At 43.1% G+C, this 21,340-nt stretch overlaps 1 protein-coding gene across 2 annotated transcripts in view; it reads left to right on the forward strand.

Annotated features, from left to right (window-relative positions):
• Positions 1-21,340, forward strand: part of TTC7A (tetratricopeptide repeat domain 7A) — a 1,654,710-nt gene that overhangs the window by 1,001,427 nt on the left and 631,943 nt on the right. For both annotated transcript variants that reach the window (XM_069234028.1, XM_069234029.1), the window contains exon 14: positions 8,265-8,337. In XM_069234028.1, the coding sequence (XP_069090129.1) occupies positions 8,265-8,337 (73 nt within the window). The remainder of the gene's footprint in view (positions 1-8,264; positions 8,338-21,340) is intronic.

A 21,340-nucleotide genomic window follows, 5' to 3' on the forward strand; every position in this document is an offset into this window, starting at 1 on the left:
CTCCTGACTGGGGCTTCTCCTTCTGAACCCCTTTTGTCCTCTAATGAAGCCCTCACTGATGTCCTGCTGGGTACTTGATCCAAACCTAGCACAAGGACTCCTGTGAACAGGGCAATCGCCTGCCGCCATAGACCAGCTCCAAGTGACCCAGTGTTCCTGACGCAAAAACGGACCCCTGAGAGCTTGGTTATCCAAGCCTCCACATCCCCAGGTGCATTCCTTTCCAAACCCCCGGATATGGAATCCAAGTGCCTGGATCAGCTTGGGAAGAAGATGTTTTCTTCCTCCAGGCTGGCATTGCAGTCAGTGAACACTGCATGCCTTTTGGGCTGTTACACGAATACCTTATGGGACACAATTGCGCAAGTGCTGCCACAGGTCCTGGAGGAAGCCCGAGCCATTCTCTCCCAAGCTGTTTTTGACGGGAGAGATGCAGCTAAGTTCACAATACGATGTGGGCTTAATACGACCGACTCACTAGGCAGATCGGTTGCATCAACGGTGGCCTTAATGCATCACACTTGTTTGAGGATGTCTGGCTTTTTGGGGGCTGTCTAATCCTCTCTTATGGACATTCTCTCTGATGGCACCCATCTCTTCAGAGACAAAGCACACTCGACGCTTGAGTGCTTTAAGGAGTCCCGGGCTATGGCCAGGTCCTTGGGCCTTACAGCTGTCCCTCGACCCCTCAGTCTGCTTTTTTGCCCCATTTATTGCTATGGAAGGGGCATCCCACCATGTCGGTTTTCCTCCAGCCACCGTGCAGTGCATACTGCCCAGCCTCTGCGTGGCCGGGAACATGGGATCCAAAGTCCTCATGGATCAGTCTAGCCAGTCCATTGACTCTCGCAACTTCCCAATCCTCCTATTCTGGCGCTTCCCCACCAGAGACCAGTTGGAGGCAGGATTTGCCACCACCTTCCCTGCTGACAGTCCATCATGTAAGACAGGTGGGTTTTGCAAATCGAAAGGGCTACTCCCCCCCCTTCGAGATTACTCCTCTATCTATGCCAACATCCTGTGATTGGATGTTGGAGGATTACTTGGCACTTCTCTGCGAGGATGTTGTGGATCTCTTGGCTGAGGGCACCATGAAGAAAGTCCCTGTGCCAAAAGTATTTTATGGTTGTTATTCCTGCTATTTTCTGGTGCCCAAAAAGGACCAGGGCCTCCGTCCTATCCTAGACCTCCAGTCCCTCAATCGCTTCCTCAGGAAGGAGAAGTTCAAAATGCTCACTCTGGCTCAGGTTCTATGTGCCCTGGAACCAGGAGAGCGGATGGTAGCATTGGACCTGCAGGATGCTTATTTCCATAGTTCCGTCCTGCCTATCCACAGATATACTTGCGGTTCATGGTAGGCCACAAGAATTTTCAGTGTACTGTCCTCCCTTTTGGCCTTACCAGCGCCCCTCGGGTGTTTACCAAAGTGATGGCGGTGGTTGTAGCTCATTTACGCAGGTAAGGGGTTTCAGTCTTCCCTTACCTCGACGACTGGCTGTTGAAGGCGTCCCCAGGCTGTCGTCTCCCGCCTTTAGGCTACGGCAGACATTCTGCATTTGCTGGTGTTCACTATAAGCGTGCAGAAGTCACATCTGACTCCCTCTCAGATGCTCTCCTTCATAAGAGCTGTTCAGGACACAGTGCAGTTTCGGGCTTATCCTCCCGAGCAGTGAGTTCAGAATATTCAGGCTATGATACTGATGTTTCTGCTTTTATCCTGGATTCCGATGAGAATGATTCTGGGGCTGCTGGGCCTCATTGCCTCTTGCAGCTGGTGACACATGCCAGATGGCATATGCGGGCTCTGCAGTGGGACCTGGAGTTCCAGTGGGCGCAGCATCAGGGGAGTCTCTCTGACATGGTCCAGATCTAAGATGAAATTGAACAATATCTCCCTTCACAACCAGATCTGACAGATGTGTCACTCCTTGGATGGGGTGACCACACGGGAGAGGTGGAGATCAGAGGCATCTGGACTCAGGCAGAGTCCAGGCTCCACATCCTTCATCTGGAGCTCAGAGCTACTAGACTGGCATTTATTCCCTCTCTCAAGGGAAAAGTGGTGCAGGTGTTCCTGGACAACACCACCGCCATGTGGTATTGCAACAAGCAGGGTGGGGTGGGTTCATGTACTCTTTGTCAGGAGGCTCTGTGCCTCTGGACATGGCTGGAACATCAGGGCATATCCCTGGTAGTTCAACACCTCATGGGCTCTTTGAACGCCAGAGCAGACAAACTCTGGTGCTCATTCCGAGTCTTGCGGTCTTGAGACCTCCAGACTCATGGTGACCATCGGACCGCTGCAGTAGTGGTGGTCCGATCTGCCAAATTCCGACCGCGGCCGAAACGCCACGGTAATACCGCCGCCACGCCGGAGACAGCCTCCAACCTGGCTGCCCCGGTGGTTATAATCCGCCTCCGCCGCCCGCCAAACTCGGAATGAGCACCTCAGTCATCAATGCCTGGTCGATCACGAATGGCGCCTTCATCCAGAGGTCATGTCTCTTTCAGCATTGGGAGTTCCTTGGTTAGATCTGTTTGCCTCCGAGAGAACGTGCACTGTCAGCGGTTTGTGCGTTGGAGTTTCCGAGGCGGCACTCGCTCAGCAACGCTTTTCATCTCGAGAGGAGCTCAGGCCTCCTGTATGCCTTTCCACCCATACCACTTCTACTAAGAGTTCTCAAGAAAATTAAGAACAGCTGGGCCCAAGTGATCCATGTGGTGCCAGACTGGGCACGAAGAGTCTGGTATCCTGAGCTATTGAGCATGGCAATCGAACCTCCAATCAGACTGCCCCTTCGGGAGGATCTTCTGTCGCACCAGCAGGGGAGGGTTCTCCACCCAAACCTGTCCAGTCTCTGCCCTCTTGCATGGAGATTGAGCTGCGGCAGTGACAGCTTTTGACCTTCTACCCGAAGTCTGTGACATTATCTTGGCAGCCAGGCATCCCTCCACCAAAATGGTATATGTTTGTCGATGAAACAAATTTGTGGCATGGTGCACAGACAAGTTTGTTGACTCCCTGTCTAGCCCTCTTTCTGAGGTCCTTTTGTTTATACTTTCTTTGGCCGAGCAGGGCTCTGCTTTGGGCACCCTCAAAGGTTATTTGTCTGATATCTCTGCTTTTCTGAGGTTACCTGACCAATCCTCTTTGTTTAAATCTCGTATTAGTAGATTCTTTAAGTGTCTTACCCATATGTTTCCTCCATCACCGTTCATAATGCCCCAATGAAATTTGAATCTGGTTCTTACATTTTTAATATTTGCTCCCTTTGAGCCGCTTCATAACTGTCCTCTCAGGCTTCTGATGTTAAAAACAGCCTTCCCCGTGGCCATCATATCTCCCTGTTGAGTGAGTGCGCTGAAGGCATTGTTATCTAAGCCACCCTACCTTTTCATCTATCTTGACAAAGTGGTGCTTCGCACCAGGGCTTCCTTTTTACCAAAAGTTGTCACACCATTTCATGTAGGCCAATCCATCACCTTGCCTACTTTTTACACACACACTCATCCTTCTAAGGAAGAGGAGACTCCATTGCCTGGAGCCAAAAACAGCATTGGCATTCTACCTTGATCATACAAAAGAGTTCTGGATGATCAACTCTTTGTTAGGTATGTGAGTGCAAAGAATTGTCAGGCAGTGCAGAAGCGAACCATCTCTAGATGGGTTGTTTGCTGCATTAAAATTTGCTATGCATTGGCTAAAAAGCATCCCCCAGAGGGTTTGTGTGCCCATTCTACCCGAGCAACAGCTGCAACCAGTGCATTAGCAAGCAAAGTTTCAGTCCTGGACATCTGTCAGGCAGCAATCTGGGCAACCCTGCACACGTTTACTAAACACTACTACCTAGATAGTCAGGTCCATAGGGATGGGTACTTTGCCCTTTCAGTCCTGCAGAACTTTCTAGTATCATCTTGGTTTGCACACCCTTCTCAGGTGATGGCATTGCTTGGGTATCTCTTCTAAGGTACGGAATCTGCAACTAGAAGTTTCTATAAGATAAACAAGTTCCTTACGTTCGGTAATGCCTTATCTGGTAAAGACATATTCTAGTTGCAGATTCCTTACTGACCCACCCACCCTTCCGGCTCTGCGAACTGATTTCTAGGGACAGGGACTTCCCTTTCAGGGCCCTAGTTCTGATGCACCAATTGTCAGTGTTCTTCGTGGCTCTGCGCTTCTGGTGTGGAAAATCGTTAAAAGAAACTGTGTGCTGGGGTCCCGCAACGTTATATCCAGCGTGCACGACACTGATGACGGATGCGTAGCCGACTGATGCCACCTAACGGCATGCAGGGTTACTGTTCTAGAAAAATCACTAGATCCAGACTGACTCCTGGGGAAATTCCATGATAAGAAATCTGTAACTACAATATGTCTCTTCCAGATCAGGTGTTACTGAAGGTAAGTAACTTGTTCATCACAATGATTGTGCCTCACTCAGTAAGAACAGTGCAAACTGGACTCATGCAAATATTGTGTATGCTTGGCCCCTTATTATACAAAAACACTTTTATGGTGTGAAATTTAGACACATGAGGCTCTTGGAAAATAATCTCCCGACCAAAAACACTGCTCATATAAAGCGCTCTGATACCTTCAGGTCGGGATTACGCCAACAAAAAAAAAGGTGAAAAAGTACCTCAATCACACTGTGAGAAGTGGACAGACACTAATTAAGCCTAATCAATGTGTACTTGGTCCATGAGCCACACTAAGAAAAGGAACTGACGTAGCAAGTGATCGCTGGCATGCACTGACGAATTAGAAGGTAGCAAAGAGAGTGATAATGGTGCCAATGAGTGGTAAGTAATGGGTGGGCTAAAAGCCCCATTTTCTTGGCTTTTTTTTATACAATAGGTCGCCCTGCCACATTGCATACACACTGCCTGCAGGCTCAACCTAAAAATGAATAGTGTATAAATGGATCGCCTGAGTTCAGTTTGCAACAGGAAACTGTCCTAAGGGTGATTCAGTGATTAAGAGGGCAATACAGAATTTGCTGGGCGAGTAAGATGTGTGAACATTAAGAGGTTAAGTTTATGCTTCTGTATAACCATCAAGAACTAGGGAGAAGTTCAGTGGAAGACAGGAAAGCCATAAAGTACAATGGTACTCATGTCCAGTTATGAGGTGACAATGGACTTGAAAGGAATTTCAACACACTAGTTGGAAAGGATTCAGTGTTTTATTATTTTAACAAAAAAGAAAATGTTTGATGACATGGCACACTGGCAGTGCCGTGACAGAAACTCCATTTGTGTGTGGTTATTCCCAGAGAGAATGGAATCTGTGAATTTAGGAGGGAACGTGTTTGTATCATCACCTTATTTTAACGATGTATAAGGGTAAAGTAAGTTGTCTTTCATAATTCATTTCGATAAAATATATTTCGTTTATTTCATATGTTCGGTGTTCATTAATAACTGTGACTTTCAAAATAAATCACCACTATGGTTCCACGTGTTTTTTCATGTGTAAAATTTTCTAATGGCTTATAATACAGTGTTTGATCCAGTGAAATGAAATTCACAAGTTAGCTGGGACAAATATTTTGCTCATATATGATGCAGTCAGAGTATCAATTGTTTGTTTCTTTATGGGTTCTTATTCTACATCTTTTTGGTTGATGCATTTCAGCTGTTGACTGTGGGCCCCCTGTCATCACTGGCTTAATTCACTACTTGAAACACTTCTTCAGTGTTAGGAACTTTGGGCCTGATTTAGAATCTAAGGGATGGGTACTCAATAGCCAACGTGACGGATAACTTGTTACAAGTGCAGTAGAATATAATACACTTATTATCCGTCAGGTTTGTGAGATAGTACCCCTCCATCAGACTGTAAATCAAACATGTAGAGCCAGATTTAAGTGAAGCACCACTTTTCTTGTGCCCCCTAACATCACCATGTGTGAGTCGTATTTAATATACGGCGCACCATGGCTGTTTTAGGAACAATAGCGTCACCATTTTTGATGCTGTTGGTGTGCTTTGCTCCACTATCTTTAGCATTTCTGACCCTAGTGGAGCAAAGTGCAAGGAGGCCCATTGATTCCAATGGGTGCGTCCTTTTAACACCTGCTTTCAGCAGGTGTTAAAACATTCGCCAAAAATGGCACAATGAAATCTTTTAGATTTAATTCTGCCATTTTTGCGGGCCTCCTTGTGCTGGAATGCCCCCTTTGCATACATTATGCATGGTGCATGCATAATGTGGCGCAATGCATACATTGTGCCATTTTGTAGATATGGCGTAGCGTTTTTGACAATCTAACGTCACACTAGCATCAGAAAAATTATGCTAATGTAGTGTTGAATGGTGCAAGGCCATCCTTAAATTTGGGCCTTAGTGTAGTTATGCATATTTTGAACATGACTTACAATGTACTGATGGGAACAGCTACATGGCGCTCAGATAATAACTTGTGTGTCATTGTGTTAATGCTTTATGTAGTTCCGCCACCTGTTCCCTTAGTTGTCATTAAATCTGGCAAATGGATATGGCATCACATAGCTACATTGCACCCTCTTCTGTATGTTTCTAATATGGACTTCTCATCACCATACTATAATCACACACATTATAAATACACCATAGCTACCTGTGCTGAGGTGCACTTGGTGCCTACCATGTAAAATTCTTATGTCACTGACAGAGGCAAATGGGATAGGTTCTTAGAAGGAATTGATAATGCCGGTGTTCACTTAGTTGCATGTAGAGACAGACAGCTATAGCCTGATCAGTTTCTGTTGCTTTCACTGCACTGCTGAGTGTATTAGATTTTTATAAGGGAGGATTTGAGAGGGTAAGTCATGGGGAAGGTGAATGTCTTAACAACCTTCCTTTCTTTTTCATAGAGATAATCACGGGTTTCTGAGACATAAAAATAGTGTAGTACTTTGTGATGATAATTTGTGTTTGGGGGTGCTGTCAATGATATGTTTGGTGTGAAAAAGAAGAAATCTATTGAAACAGCCACTGGGGATCATACAGATTTAGGGCCTAATTACAACTTGGGGGAGGGGATTACTCTGTCACAAACGTGACGGATATCCCGCCCGCCTTATTACAAGTTCCATTATAAACTATGGAACTTGTAATACGGCGGACGAGATATCCGTCATGTTTGTGACGCAGTAATCCCCTCTGTCAAGAACGTAGTCAGGCCCTTGGTCTTGCAGGTACTCAGTCACTGTTCGCATCAAACCTGTAATTTAATAATCTGATTACCTACGGTTGGAATATCATCTCTATCGAGGCTGTGACATAAAAAAAAATCAATCAATCAATCAGTATATTTATAAAGCGCACTACATACCCGTGAGGGTTTCAAGGTGCTGGGGGAGAGAAGAAAAGGGGCGGGGCGCTACTGTTCGAAGAGCCAGGTCTTGAGGTGTCTTCTGAAGGTGAGCAGGTCCTGGATCTGTCTAAGGTCAGACGGGAAGGTATTCCAGGTTTTGGCAGCGAGGTAGGAAAAAGATCTGCCGCCGGAGGATTTGCGTCGGATGCAGGGGATGGAGGCGAGGGCGAGGTTGGAAGAGCGGAGTTGTCGGGTGGGGGTGTAGAAGCTGAGTCGGTTGTTAAGGTAGGCTGGTCTGGTGTTGTGGAGTGCTTTGTGTGCATGGGTGAGGAGTTTGAAGGTGATCCTCTTGTCGACGGGGAGCCAGTGCAGGTCTCTCAGGTGGGGGGGTGATATGGCTGCGGCGGGGAATGTTGAGGATGAGTCGGGGAGGCGTTTTGGATGCGTTGGAGGCATTGCAGGTGTTTGGACGGGATGCCTGCGTAGAGTACGTTGCCGTAGTCGAGCCTGCTGCTGACGAGGGACTGAGTTACTGTTTTTCTTGTTTCGGTTGGGATCCATTTGTAGATTCTGCTAAACATGCGGAGGGTGTTGTAGCAGGAGGAGGAGATGGCGTTGACCTGCTTTGATATGGAGAGGGATGAGAAACATTGCATTATGATTGGAAAGTGCACATATACTCCAGCATTGTGTGGGAGAGGGAGACGACGAAATGCCATAAAGGCAAAGTGCAGAATTATTTCTTAGAATGTGAAATTACAGCCAGTTAGAGCACAATATTAAAATGTTTTATGTACAGTGATAAGTATACTTATAAAGGCATTTTATGTAAGATAATATTAAGTATGACGATGTTTGAAACTTACAATAGTGCATTTTCTATATCTTCTATTCAATTAATAACATGTATTAAAACAAATACATTATCATAATGGGTTTCTAAAATGTATGTCTTTCCAGAGCCCATCTTCTGGCACCAGATGACTATCAAATAATTATGTATCTTGCATTGCAGTTGGCCCTTGTGAGACAGGTCAGTATTTATTCTATCTCTTCAGTAATTGTTTTTTTATTCTGTAGTCATTAGGAAAGCTTTGATTTTGCATTTCCTTTAAAGATAACATTATTGTTTCCATTTGATGTCATTCTTAGGTAGGATGTATGACTCTATTCATTAATGTTTGATCATTTTATCATCATACTTGCTTACAATTCGTTATAGGACAGTCACATAAATACGAAAATAAAATATATTGAGGCATTTAGAGACGTTAGTGGAAATTTAGGGAGAGGAAAGCAGATGAGCAGAGTCAAGATACACATGTGTGCCAGGGCACCGTGGGACTTGACTAGATACTCATTCTGCTCACTGTTGGACCATCATATTGTGTAGAATGCTCTTTGTTTTCTTCAGGTTCTCCGTTGTCCAATCAAATGCCATGTTAACTTTCCATGGATTATCCGTGGTTATTATATACCAGGTACTTTACAGACATGATCCAGTTTTGTTTGTAGCAAAGGAATTGTATACAGAAACTCTTGATCTAATAATATAGCTCAACACTTTCCACTCTAGCTAGACTGGCATACATTGTACTTAGCAGCCCGTCCTGCAGACTTCATCAAGTCCGTATCTGGATCCATTCATGATTACTGTATTATTAACTCTTACAGTATTTTCTTGGCTTTTTCTATTTGGATACCCACTTCCTATTTGCTGACCCCTTTTAAGCTTCATGAACTTTTTGTACTTTGTTTGCAGATCCTAATTTAGGCAAATGTGTTCCTCTAATTATTTATAATAAATTTACCTATTTGGCTAGTCATACTTGGCTAATGAGAGTGTCAAATCTCCCTGAGTTTTTCATGTACCTATGTTTATAGTTGATACTTGATTAATTTGTTTTGGCACTTTAATTCAACTATTATTATCTTTCCATTTATTTTAGAGGAGAATGTTCTTATCTGTGCTAAGTATTTTCTTCTTAGTCACACTAGACCGTCTTCAGTTCTCCATTTAAGAGAGTATGATCCAATTTAATTCCCCACTTATTGTGAATCTCCGTCCTTGAGGATTGGATTCCTCATTATTATATCCAGGAGAAGAAGGTGTCTACTTGTGTGGGTGGTACAAATTCAATACACAGCTGGAAATATTGTGACATAAAAATCACATAATTTATTGGTGGTGGTTGCTCTTGGTTTATGTAACTTCCGCTTCCAGGCTCATCTCATCTGCACCATCTGTTTAGACTGCGCATTTGTAAAATTGTAAACACTTTATTTCTCTCCTGCTCTCTTCTCTGTGACTAGAGTGCAAAGGGAGATGACAAATACATATCTTATGTGTTTTTCGATTGCGTGTGGTTTGTCAATAAGCTTTATTGTCTATTTTGCCTGTATTTTGTGAAATTTATCTGTCTTATGTTAGTTTAACTGGATGAACAACACAAATATAAAATGTGCGTTATTAATACCTCCAATCCTTACTTACTGTAGTTTAAAGGATCATGTCCACTCCTTCATCACTTTGAACTGTGTACCTTTCTGTTAAGTGACAGCTGATTTCTTTGCATATTGTTTACATTTTAGGTATTGTGATGTCCTGCAGCTTGTGGTCAGTGAATTTATTTGAGAGCCTGGTATAAATAATGTTCTAATTTACCAAGCAAGCCATCAGCACCTCTCATATTACCTACACCTGATGGCTGGTTGTAGGAGAAAGAGAATTCTATGGAGTAAGAATAACAGTAGATTGATTTCCTCGACTACAAAATTAATTTAGTCTGCGAATAAAAATTCAGCATTAAACTGAACTCTTTACTTTCTTGATTTCATGGCGAGAGCAATAGCCAGAGATATACAGTGTTTGACATAGCTCAAGGCAGTGCGTCTAACTCCACTTTACCCACCACTACAGTTTCATTCAAGCAGGGGAAACTCTACTCCATCTGGTTAAATGTGTGGTCCAGGCACAGGGAGATGATTTTGCTTTTGCATTTTGTAAATATTGTTCAATAGGCATAAGAGAGATAGCCCCAGTGGTACTCTGCTTGACAGCATCCTACACTCTGATTGGTTCTCTGAGGCTATTAATGCAATTAGGGACGAATTACGAGTTTGGCAGTCCACGGTGGCTGTGATACTGCCGCAATCCTGATAGTCTGACCACTGGATTACGATCCTGGTGGTCGGACCACCAGGAGACAGCCTCCTCTGCCTGGGATTTCATGCCTGAGTGGATATTTTTCTTAGAGTGAGTTTCACATGAATGTGTGCTTCCTTACAATTTACACCCAGGTTCACATGGACATTCTGGGTTGCTCTTGTAATAGTTTTGCTTAGTCGAGGATGAGTCACATAGCAGGAGTTCCGAGGAGCTGCAGGGCTGCGATGCAAGGTCATCCATCAAGGATGCGTCATGCAGGAGCGGTTTTGAGGAGAGGTTAGGCTGTGATCTGAGGTCCTGCATCAATGATGCCTTGTGCCGCAGTGGTTCCAAGGAGCTGTGAGGTCCTGCACTGGCGATACATTGCGCAGTGGGGATTCCAATGCTTGGCCACAAGGCTGCATTTCATGCTGCATTGATTGTGCTTGAGTCACAGTTGGGATGGCAGAGCACCTTCAGGATAACTTCCAAGGGTCCAGGACTGGGATGGCATCACTTGTGGGGGGGAGGGGAGGTGGGAAGGGGTGAAGTCTGACAGCAGAGGCCAGGTGCTAGGAACAAGGTGGTTGGAGGGAGTTTCTGTCCCTAAGGCTCTGATCAGGAGGCCAGCCAACTAGCCCTTGAAGTCACTCTGGTGGTCCTGAGATCAAGATGCAGGTATAGGCCTTCTCACTCAGGCAGCAGGGCGGCTGAGTAGCAGGGCAGCAGAGTAGCGGTTCTTCTTGTAGTAGAGGAGCACAACTGTCTTTCTGAGTTTTCCACGGGTCCAAAGGTTTTCTGAAGAATTAGGTCTAAGTGTCCAATATTTAAACCTGGTGCCAGTATTAAAATTGGAGAAGTTTGTGGATGCTTTCACCCCAAAATGTTTTTTTAATATCCTTCTTCCCTGTGCTGTCCCCAGCTTGATTGGGGCACAAAATACTAGTGAAACTCTTTGTAAATTTGCTCAGGCAGAGCCTCTGTGATGTGCAAGTGTGGCAGGTGACAGCTCCTCCCCCCATCAAGTCAGAGATGGCTGATCCTGCCAACACCTATCCCCCTTTGTATCATTGTCTGGAAGCAATACACAAAGACCAACTGACAGCTACACCTAGTCATGTGGCCCAGGATATGGACTACAGTTACCAAATTGTTAGGACAAGAAAATGCCAACTTTCTAAAAGTGGCATTTAAAGAATTGTGACTTAAAAGCTGACTTTATCATTAAAGGAGGTCTTAAATTGCAAATCTTTAGAGACCAATTTAACATTTCTACATGCTCTCAACTGAAAGGTATCACTTATTAAGTGTAATAAGGTAACTCTGTGTTGTAGTAATGGAGAGGTAGGCCTCAAAGTAGTGAAAAATGAATTTAGGGTTTTTTCACTACCAGGAGATATATAACTTAAAAGTACATATGCAACGTTTTAAATGCACTGCACTCTACCCCATGAGATGTTTAGGGCCTACTGTACGGGAGACATATGTATTAAAAAAGGAGGTTAGGGCCTGGCAAAGGATTAATATTGCAAGTCCAAAATAGCAGTTTAAAACTGCACACACAGGCTGCAGTGACAGGCCTGAGACATGTTTAAAAGGCCACTTAAGTGGGTGGCACAATACGTGCTACAGGCCCACTAGTAGCATTCAATTTACAGGTTGTTGCTACATAAAATACCACTTTACTAGGGGCTTACAAGTAAGGTAAAGATCTCAATTGGAGGTAAGCCAGTTTCTCCATGTTTAAAGAAGAGTGCCCAAGCACTTTAGCACTGGTTAGCAGTGGTAGAGAGTGCAGAGTCCTAAGGCCAACAAAAAGGAATAATGCAAAAACAGGACAAGTGAGGCAAAAGGTTTGGGGAGAAGCCCATCCAAAGGCAAACAGGTTGACAGCCACAGCATCAGAAGTACAAATTTTATATGGTCCACCAAATAACTAAGTTGTAAGTCTTTCTGAGAAACAAACTGTAGAGAGCTGAGTGCCTGGGATAGAAGTCTGCTGCAAATAGATTTTCTTCTATCTGAATAGTATCTAAAATTTGCAAAACTTCATACTCCTGCACCGTACATAGCAACAGAAAGACAGTGAGTTTTATAAATATCTATAAAATGGTGCTACCGGTTCACCTCCTATCAAAGGTGTAAAGTTAAAAAGCACTTGGACAGACTGGATGCATTTCAGCCATCTAGTAGACAGACTGGTATTGCAAGCATTCCATCTGTCACTGTGTTGTTTGTTGTAGTTGATGTCCTAAATGCAGCGGGTATGCTTAGATGTTTGTTCTGTGGTAACAGTTCAAGGATTTCATCCATCAACCTCTTGGCTGTTTGTCTACACAAGGTTGACACTTGTGTAATAAGAATACAGACCTGCTCCCCTGTCAAAGTGTTATAAATCTTATGTTAGACTGAAGAAAATTTCCGCTTGATGTGGTGCCTGTAAATTTAACAGGGTTGGTGTATGGCCCTGTATATAAAACCGGGATCTATGAGACAGCTGTTCGGGGGGGAGGGGGCAGACACAGACCTCTGCAGCCCCTGTGGCACAGGTGACCCCCCCATACCACTCCAGGGGGCCCCAACTATTAAAGAGGGGCCCCATTCAGCCCAAAACCAGTGAATATCTGTGAGATATGGGAGACTCGGGACCCTTATAACTTTCTGTAGGGGGCCCCATCATTTTGCTTTATGGCACTGCAGCTGTTATTCAGGTGCTTGTGATGACAGTGGGCTTCCTGACATGAAGTGCCTTTGCTCAGCAGTACAAAACCACGCACTGTAATGGTAGTTGCTCCATGCTGTCCCTCGGCCTGCTGCCTGCCCGCAACAAACGTACTGGCATGTCAGAGCTGCACAGTGCCTGTGAGATTAAATTAACTATATAAATTAGATCTCTGCACAGTTCGACACGTTGCAGCACGCAAAGGTCTGAGGCTGGGTGCCTGCGTCTTTACTTTTTAATTTAGATTTTCAAGTAGCATCAGCCGGTTGGGAATAGAGGCAGAAGCCCCTGGAGCCGTCCATATGCTATGCTGTCTACTTGAAGAATCCTTAGGCTTATGAAATAACCTTTTGAGTGTAATAGTCACTGCTCCACTGCCATGTCTGAGTGTGGATAGCTGGTGTGAAGGGGAGCTCAGACATTTTAGTGTGCCTGATAGGAGTCGACATTTGGTGTTGCTGTTTCTGAGAAACTTCATGAACAAGACAAAATACTAAAAGCCAGCTTGCGCTACATAAAGAAGCATACTCTGTTCTTTGTCCCCATCTCTTATACCCCTCACAGGCACCTGCTGTCTACCATCACATAGCTCCACTCCCATCGCAGGCCTCTAGCTCTGCTTCAGTCCATGAGTTTGCCTTCACAGAGTTTTCACGGCCTGCCTTCTCCTCCGAGGTGACCCATCGCACAGCCCTGTTGACTGCAGCTCCCCTGTCTGCACTCTCACAGCTCATCTTCTCGCCACTTACAGGGCTCTCATCCGGTCCTGTGGAAGACTGGCGTTTGACCTTGTTTCTAGTATTTGAAATCTTTGCCAATCAATTACCATAGAAAACAACTTGGAAGTTGTTCATTCTGCATTTTAAAGGAAAGTGTTCTAAAACAGACACATTATCTGCATAGCCAATCAAAGAAAAGAGAGGAATTACATTTTCAGATTTTTAGGCAAGACCTTTCAAATTCAATAAAATTATATATAATATACATGTTTTTGGTTTCAGGAACCACTCTTTTTCCAATGGTTTGATGTTGAGTCATTCTCATTTTTCTTCAGCTCACTTTAGGCATTGGCTAACTTCACTGAAGTGAAAACTCTGTTCTTTCACAAAGAGCGCATCCGCACACAAAGTAGTTCCCCTCAGTGCCAGGGCTTTATATGGCAATGTGTATCTTTTTAGATTCAAATATATCTTTACTTTTAATCAATGTTTGTTATATACTGGCGAAGGCCTGGGCGCGCCTCCAGCATTAAAGTTTTACAAAAACATGGCAAAGCAAAACAAGCATCAACAAAGCCTAAAGGCTAGCAGCCAAGGCCAGACCCTTCGACTTCGTAAATGCGTCTTGTATTTGCCTCGTTGCCCTACAACGAGATGCCAGAAGGGTTTCACTTCACCTCCTGCTTGTAACACATTGACTTATTCTAGATAATAATTGTTTCTTTTAACCTTTCTCTGGCTGATCTTAAACTTAGCTTCCTTTATTCACCGTTTCATTTGTTTAGTCCTCTAGAACCTGTGGCACCCAGTTTGTCCCCACTTAGTCATGGAATTTTAGTTGCAATAAAGGAAATAAATGCGTTTTTCATAAGGTATCGAGATGGTGTATTATGTTCCTTAATATTCCCCTGCTTCCACTAGGGCAGTTCCTGTACTTAAGCTGCGAAGCCTTAATGGCCTACTTTCACACCAGCTTCTGTTGAAACATTGGCAGAATGTAACATAATGACAATAAATTCTCTAAGCATGGGTTTCAAATGCATGTTTTCCTGTTCCTGCCAATTTTCTTTTCAGTTTTTATTAGCTGAGGAAACACGGGCAAGCCCCGCAGTGTTTGTGACTCACAGAAGGGTAATTGACACTTGGGTACTTCACATTTGACAGATTGTATTCACTGCTGAGATGTAATATCATATTTACTTGCATCCAGTGAAAGTAATGAAAGTGAGTATAATTTCTTCGATAACAAGTTGACTGCCAATGTGTTTCTTGCCTGTGGGAAAATGGGCAAACCATCTCTGTGTGGGCTGAATATATCTAGAATTCACTGGAGGGGCTGCAATTATAAATGTAATTGTCCCTAAAGCACTTGTGGGCACAGTATTGCAGGTTCATGCACCGTAAGCGGTGGGTGTTATGTTGACTGTCCTGCCATATATGTGTTATTCTCATGACATTATATGATGGGCCACTTTCCCTGTTTAATTAGAAATTGGGTTGTAATTTTGGAAAGTGCTCAGGGTGCTGTGGCTATTAGAAAGCAGCACTACATTTTTAAATGCGTTCATAGTTGCTGCTCGGTTAAAATGAATGGAGTGATTTCTATAGCAGTTTACACATATATAGTAGAACAAAGAACCACACAAATGCAGTTGCAGCAGTTGCTTACAAGTTGTGATAATATGCATGCACAGAAACGATTAAAAAAAAGCTCGGAAGCTATCCTCCAAGCATGCTTGTGTGCTCTACCATTTGTATTACAGAAAAACCATATAGCTCAGATTTCCAGAGTATTTGATCACTGTTGACCTATAACAGCACCAGTATATGGATGTTAAGCATGTTGACATTCTGAAAATGTGATCATGTCACCTCATCCTATCTCTGTCTCCACTTGTCGGTGAAACAGTTTGTCCACTTTGAAATTCTGGGCTTGACTACCTGTAGTAAATTTCACTCACTCAGTCTAATCCTCTGTGTGCCGACAAGGTCTACATTCTGGTCCTCTCTTCAAGTAAAGATCCTAATTATGAAAGGGACAGTTTTTGGTGTAAGGATACCAGAAGCCTTTCATTGCTGATTCTGTAAAGTATCCACACACCAAAAGCCACTAATCACAAATGTTCTCCTCGAAATGGGAATTTATCTACATGGGCCCTGAGCATCCAGATCCCTTTCTATGTGGTTGTCCCCAATTCAGGGAAGAAAATCGCGGACATTTTCCACCTGTTACAAACAGGTGAAAAGTGTCAGCAGCAAGGCTGGTGGGCAGTGGTGGAGTAGGATGGAGGGGGATCAGGGCAGACTGTTACCTGTCTAGGGGGAGAATTGTCTCATTCCCTGAGCAGCTGAAGGAGTAGTACAGAGGGGGGCTGCGCTGCTGATGAAGCTCCTACAGCAAGAAAGAGAAATCCAGTGTCTTCAGGAAGTAACAGGTCCAGAGTTTACAGAACTAAAATCTTTGGGTAAAAGAGACCATCAGAATTGCAGGTGGTGGAATTTCACACAGAGTCATCCTGCTAGGTGAAAATCCACACTTCAGAATCAGGGCCTCAAAGTCCTTTGTATTTCTGAACCTGGTTATTGATGCTGAGTTTTTCTGTTAACAGGGTTTGGAGCATCTTCCCAATAGAGATTCACCTCTGTCTAATTTTGGCACTTCAAAATGGACTTTTAAATCCCTCTTGCTTTGTTAATTATCATGATTTGTGGTTTGGACCTCAATCTTCTGTTAGTATCTCTAGATATTTATTAACACCAAGATACGCTTGGGTGACCATGCACTGCAGAAATACAAATGTGGTCTTGCCTCCTTCAGGGCCATTTTACATGCTGTGGCCCAACAGACCACTCTCCTTCTGAAAGAACTGAAACTTAACATACCATTGATACTAGAGTTATTTTTAGAATGGTCTGTTTCCTCCTCAAGACAATACATATGTGATATATAGCCTAAAAGACAAGCTATGGCCCAAAGCAGGCAGAAATATGAAATAAACACATCCTGCATCATGGATATCTTGAAAACCAGAAAAAAACAAAACTTTGAGCCAGGTTTCTTACTGTAAATGCACCACAAAATATCAAATTTAACTCCAGTTGCCACCTTACCAGAATGACCTTAAGAGTAAGGCTCACTTCTTCAGGATCCCATTACAGACTAACATACACTAACCTGTGCTGTTATGTAAACTAACCGGTCCTTTTGCTGTCACTGTTGTAATCTTACATGTGAAGCACTCCGCTCCCCATGTGTCTGTGTCTACACTGTGGGAATACCTTTATAAAATAATCCAAATAACGATAAAGTTGGATTCCAGCAGCGATTCCACAGCCTGACAAGTTCATGGAGTGACATCCCAGTAGATTGTCAGGCTACCAAGTGTGGATGTTTTTGTGCATGTAATATTATTTATATATTTTTAACAATGTGCAGAATAGTAAATTATACTCAAATTCAAAAGTATATGTATGTTATGCTATTGCATTTGAAATTATTTTGGTATGACCTGTTAAAGCCATAACATTTTGGCTAATACTGACTAGGCCTCAACTATGCCTCAACACCATCTAGGTCAAAATGGATGCCTCATCCTACTTGTTCATTGTTTATTATTTATCCTACCCTTTGAGAAGCAAGTCATGTTTGTTTATTTTTGAATGACAATGTTCTCAAAGAAGACCCTAGCATGGGCTCACTGATGTTACATTTCTTTCACAGTTTCTTCTGCCTGTTCGCAGGATTGCATTTATTCACAATGGTTCACATTTTCTTTATAATTAGTTTGTTCTGACATATCCACATGACATTAGCGTAGAGGGGGCTGAAGGAATAATCATTAAGTGGAATAATGCTTAGGTGGTAAGTCTGTATGACACTCTTTAATTCAGTGTTCACACCGTGATGGATCTGCACTTTCCATTCTATTTACTGAGAAGATTTCTATATAAACTTTCAAATTTGGAGGTGAGCCAGACAACTCTCCGATGCAACTAGACATGCTGTCCAATTTTTTACTGATTTTGCTGCTCATTATAGCTCGACATAGCGGACGATACCGACCCTGAAAGGCCTGTTCCAACCTTAAATGCCTGACTAAAGATGAGGGCCTTCAACAAGGGATCAGGACTTTAATGGCCGATATAGCCCAGCTATGATGGGCTATAAGGCTATTATAACATTCTGCCACTAGAGGGCAGAATGGTCTAAAAAATAAAACAAAGGCCTCGTGGACAGAAATCCCCTCGGGCTCCATGAGGACTTTGTTCACAGCTGTTCCTGTGCTGCAGCTGTTGCTTCAGGCTTCTACCAGCCATTAGAAGCCTGGAGCACTCCATTGTCTTCAGTGGAGCTCCCAACATTCCAGTGTTCTAATTCAGCCTTACAACCTGCCATAGCGGGCTACACCGGCCATTAAAGACCCACTCCAGGATTAAAGGCCTGAGCCCCAGAGAACAGAATTTTAATTGCTGGTATAGCCCAGCTGTGAAGGGCTATAATGATATTAGAACATTCTGCCACTAGAAGGCAGAATGTTCTAATAAATAAAACAGAGTCCTCATGGAGCCAAAGGGGATTAAAATCCCGCGAGGCCTTTGTTCAGAGCTTTTGCTGTGTTTACCAGTCAGTAAAATCCCAGAGCATTCTATTGTCTCTAATGGAGCGCCCAACATTCCAGTGTTTTAATTGGGTCTTAGACTATTTTTGATGTCGCCTAGTATTCTGTATTGACCTATTATTGAGAGTCGTTATGGCAATGACCTTATGCATCTATACTCGCCATTTCTGTATTGTTCCCTTTTTTATTTTTGTAATCATTTTAAATGTTTCATTTCTGCCTGCAAACTCACTTATTCAGTCAGTCCTTTCTTACTTAACTGAATTTTTTTATATGCTGATTTGTGCCTTGACCCTGGGGAACATTGCCTCCTGAACTTAGGGTTTAATACCATCACCTATCCATCCACCTGTGGACGTGCTACTGAGATGTCTTTTGGGGTTTAAGATTTTAGGGCTGCTCCTCCGCCACACAAGATAACATATATATATTTATATATATATTCGCGTTTTTAAAAAAAAGCTCTGCTTTAGATCAATTAAATGACTATTTGTACATGCCGGACGCTAACGTCCATCCATAATTTGATTTCTCCCTATTTTAATTGCTTTAAAAGCAGGCCACTGACCTTAAATAAAAAAAACAGTCTGGGTTGGCCCCGTTGTCTACCTCAGACAAATGTTAGTGTTGATTGATAGGTAAATAAACGTGCAGACCACTTTAAGTTTTCCGGCCTGTTGCGTGTGCTCTTTTTGGAAGGCCACTTTTACATAGACAATGAACACAGCAGGTGCAGTCTTGTTCAGATGCGCCCGATGCCTTCACACTGAGAGTAAACAGGACATCCGATACGTCTGACGCTTATGAACTGACAGCCCTGCTGAGGCACGTTTGCTGCTAAGATCAGCACTGGATTGAAATTCAACTTGGCCGCCCACCACTGGCCAGTTTCAAGTCTGTGTTGCAACCTTTTGTGCGCCTCCTGTTACACGGGGCCATCATTTCTTAAGCCGTGTCACCTGTCGAGGGATGTTTAACCACCTACCCCCCACACAACACAAATGCGCTTCAATTGAAGCCACGTTTCTGCGCCTGCTGTGCTGGAACTGTTCCCTCTTATAACCTGATTTAATCCTCCGCAGGTTGAGCTCATGCCGCTTCCAGGAAAGCACTGGGATTTGTAAACAGCGATAAATACGCGTTTTCCCACCACTGCCTGTTAGCGCCAACAACAGAGGATCCCGCATGTCAATTAGTCATCCGAACAATGGTGAACTGAAAGACAATTGTAGAGATAGCTGTAGTTTTCTTCTTTGAAAATGTTTATAGTCGTGGTGGAATCTGTAAATTGTGTGCTTAATCAATTGAGGCCCAGCAAGTGTAAAAGACCAGTTTTTGCGAGAAACAGCTATAACAGGCCAAGGCAAGACACCAGCTGAAGGCCTAGGCTTACAATGCAAGGAAACCTGCAATCCCTTCACAGGCGCCTGCCTCTAATTTTCTGATTACATTGTGGCATTGCTATCAACGCTTAACAAGTAAATTGCATTAGCACTTCACTATAATTAATTATTACCTTTTAGCTGTGACTTCAGATTGCCTTCTGCCAGGGTCAATCGGAAAGCATACCAGATAGTAGAATTACATCTGCTGCATATCTCATGTAGGAAATGCTATGTTCTTAATTCTCATTAAATGTTTTTCCCTAGAAATTTCCCTAGAAATTCATGTTGATTAAATTAGGAGTGGCCACTTATGAGAGTAGGTTTATGTATTACAGTGCTGGTAGTTTGTAAAAAAGCAGACATGTTATCTGCAGGTATAACATTGTCAAACTGTATTGCTTTACTTTTTAACTCTTATTTTTTAACATAAACGATTGTGACAAATTTCAAACTACAATTTGTCATGTTTATTTTTTGATGGTATAACTTTCAGACATTCTGCAAACCTGAAACGAGATGATGTATTTTATTAGACAGATTAAGAGAATACGAATTTAAAAGATGATTACTGGAGAGTGATGTTGTGTGGGTGTCATTTAATATATGGAATAAAATACCTTCCATTGCATTTTAAAAAGATACTGCAAGTCTCTTCAGGCAGTAAACTTATAAAGGACCTCGATATTTGACCTTGTTTCTCTAAATTGTCAGGAAACACTTCAATGACTTGCAATATTGACATAAGGTACAGAAGGAGCGTTATTCCGCACATGAATTTCTTAACAGCAAATAAGTATTTCCTTATTCATATATTAGAAATAGACGAAATGCCGAAAGCTCGAGCCAGATGCCTGGCTTTGGCTCAGCTAGATGCCCTTTTGAAACCTTAAGCAAAAATGAGCTAAGTTTTAATGGTTTTACAGGGGGCAATGTGGCCTATTTACTAGAGTTGCCGAGCATCAAACATGGGGAACCAGATTTGAATCCTGGCCTCAGCTCAGCATCCTGTAAATCATAACAAATCTCTCTCTGCCACAAAAATAAAAAAGGTAATTTAGTCTGTATGGAATGAAGCGCTCTTATGTCCTTGGGCAAGAATTCGGCTGTGCGAATCTGGCAACAAAAATATAGATTCTGCTTGTTACTCATGCTCTAATATCATACACCAACAATTAAACACCTTTGATGTGGGACAGAGGTACCCATCTAGTGTTTGCAGTGCTTAATTTGTTAAAAAAACATAAATGCCAGGGCCCTCTTCGGGAGGCCACTGCAACGTGCACCACCTATTGGCTCTGCCAGCGACAGTAGGACACAAATACTAACCATCACACTCCTACAAGTATGACAGTTCAGAATATGGTACTTATAGCTTTGTTAAGCTCCTTATAAAATAAGGACTACAAAGCCCAGAGTACAAAAATAAAAATGATTTGGATTAGA

This window comes from Pleurodeles waltl, chromosome 5 (assembly GCF_031143425.1).
Source record: "Pleurodeles waltl isolate 20211129_DDA chromosome 5, aPleWal1.hap1.20221129, whole genome shotgun sequence".
Classification (NCBI taxonomy): Eukaryota; Metazoa; Chordata; class Amphibia; order Caudata; family Salamandridae; genus Pleurodeles; species Pleurodeles waltl.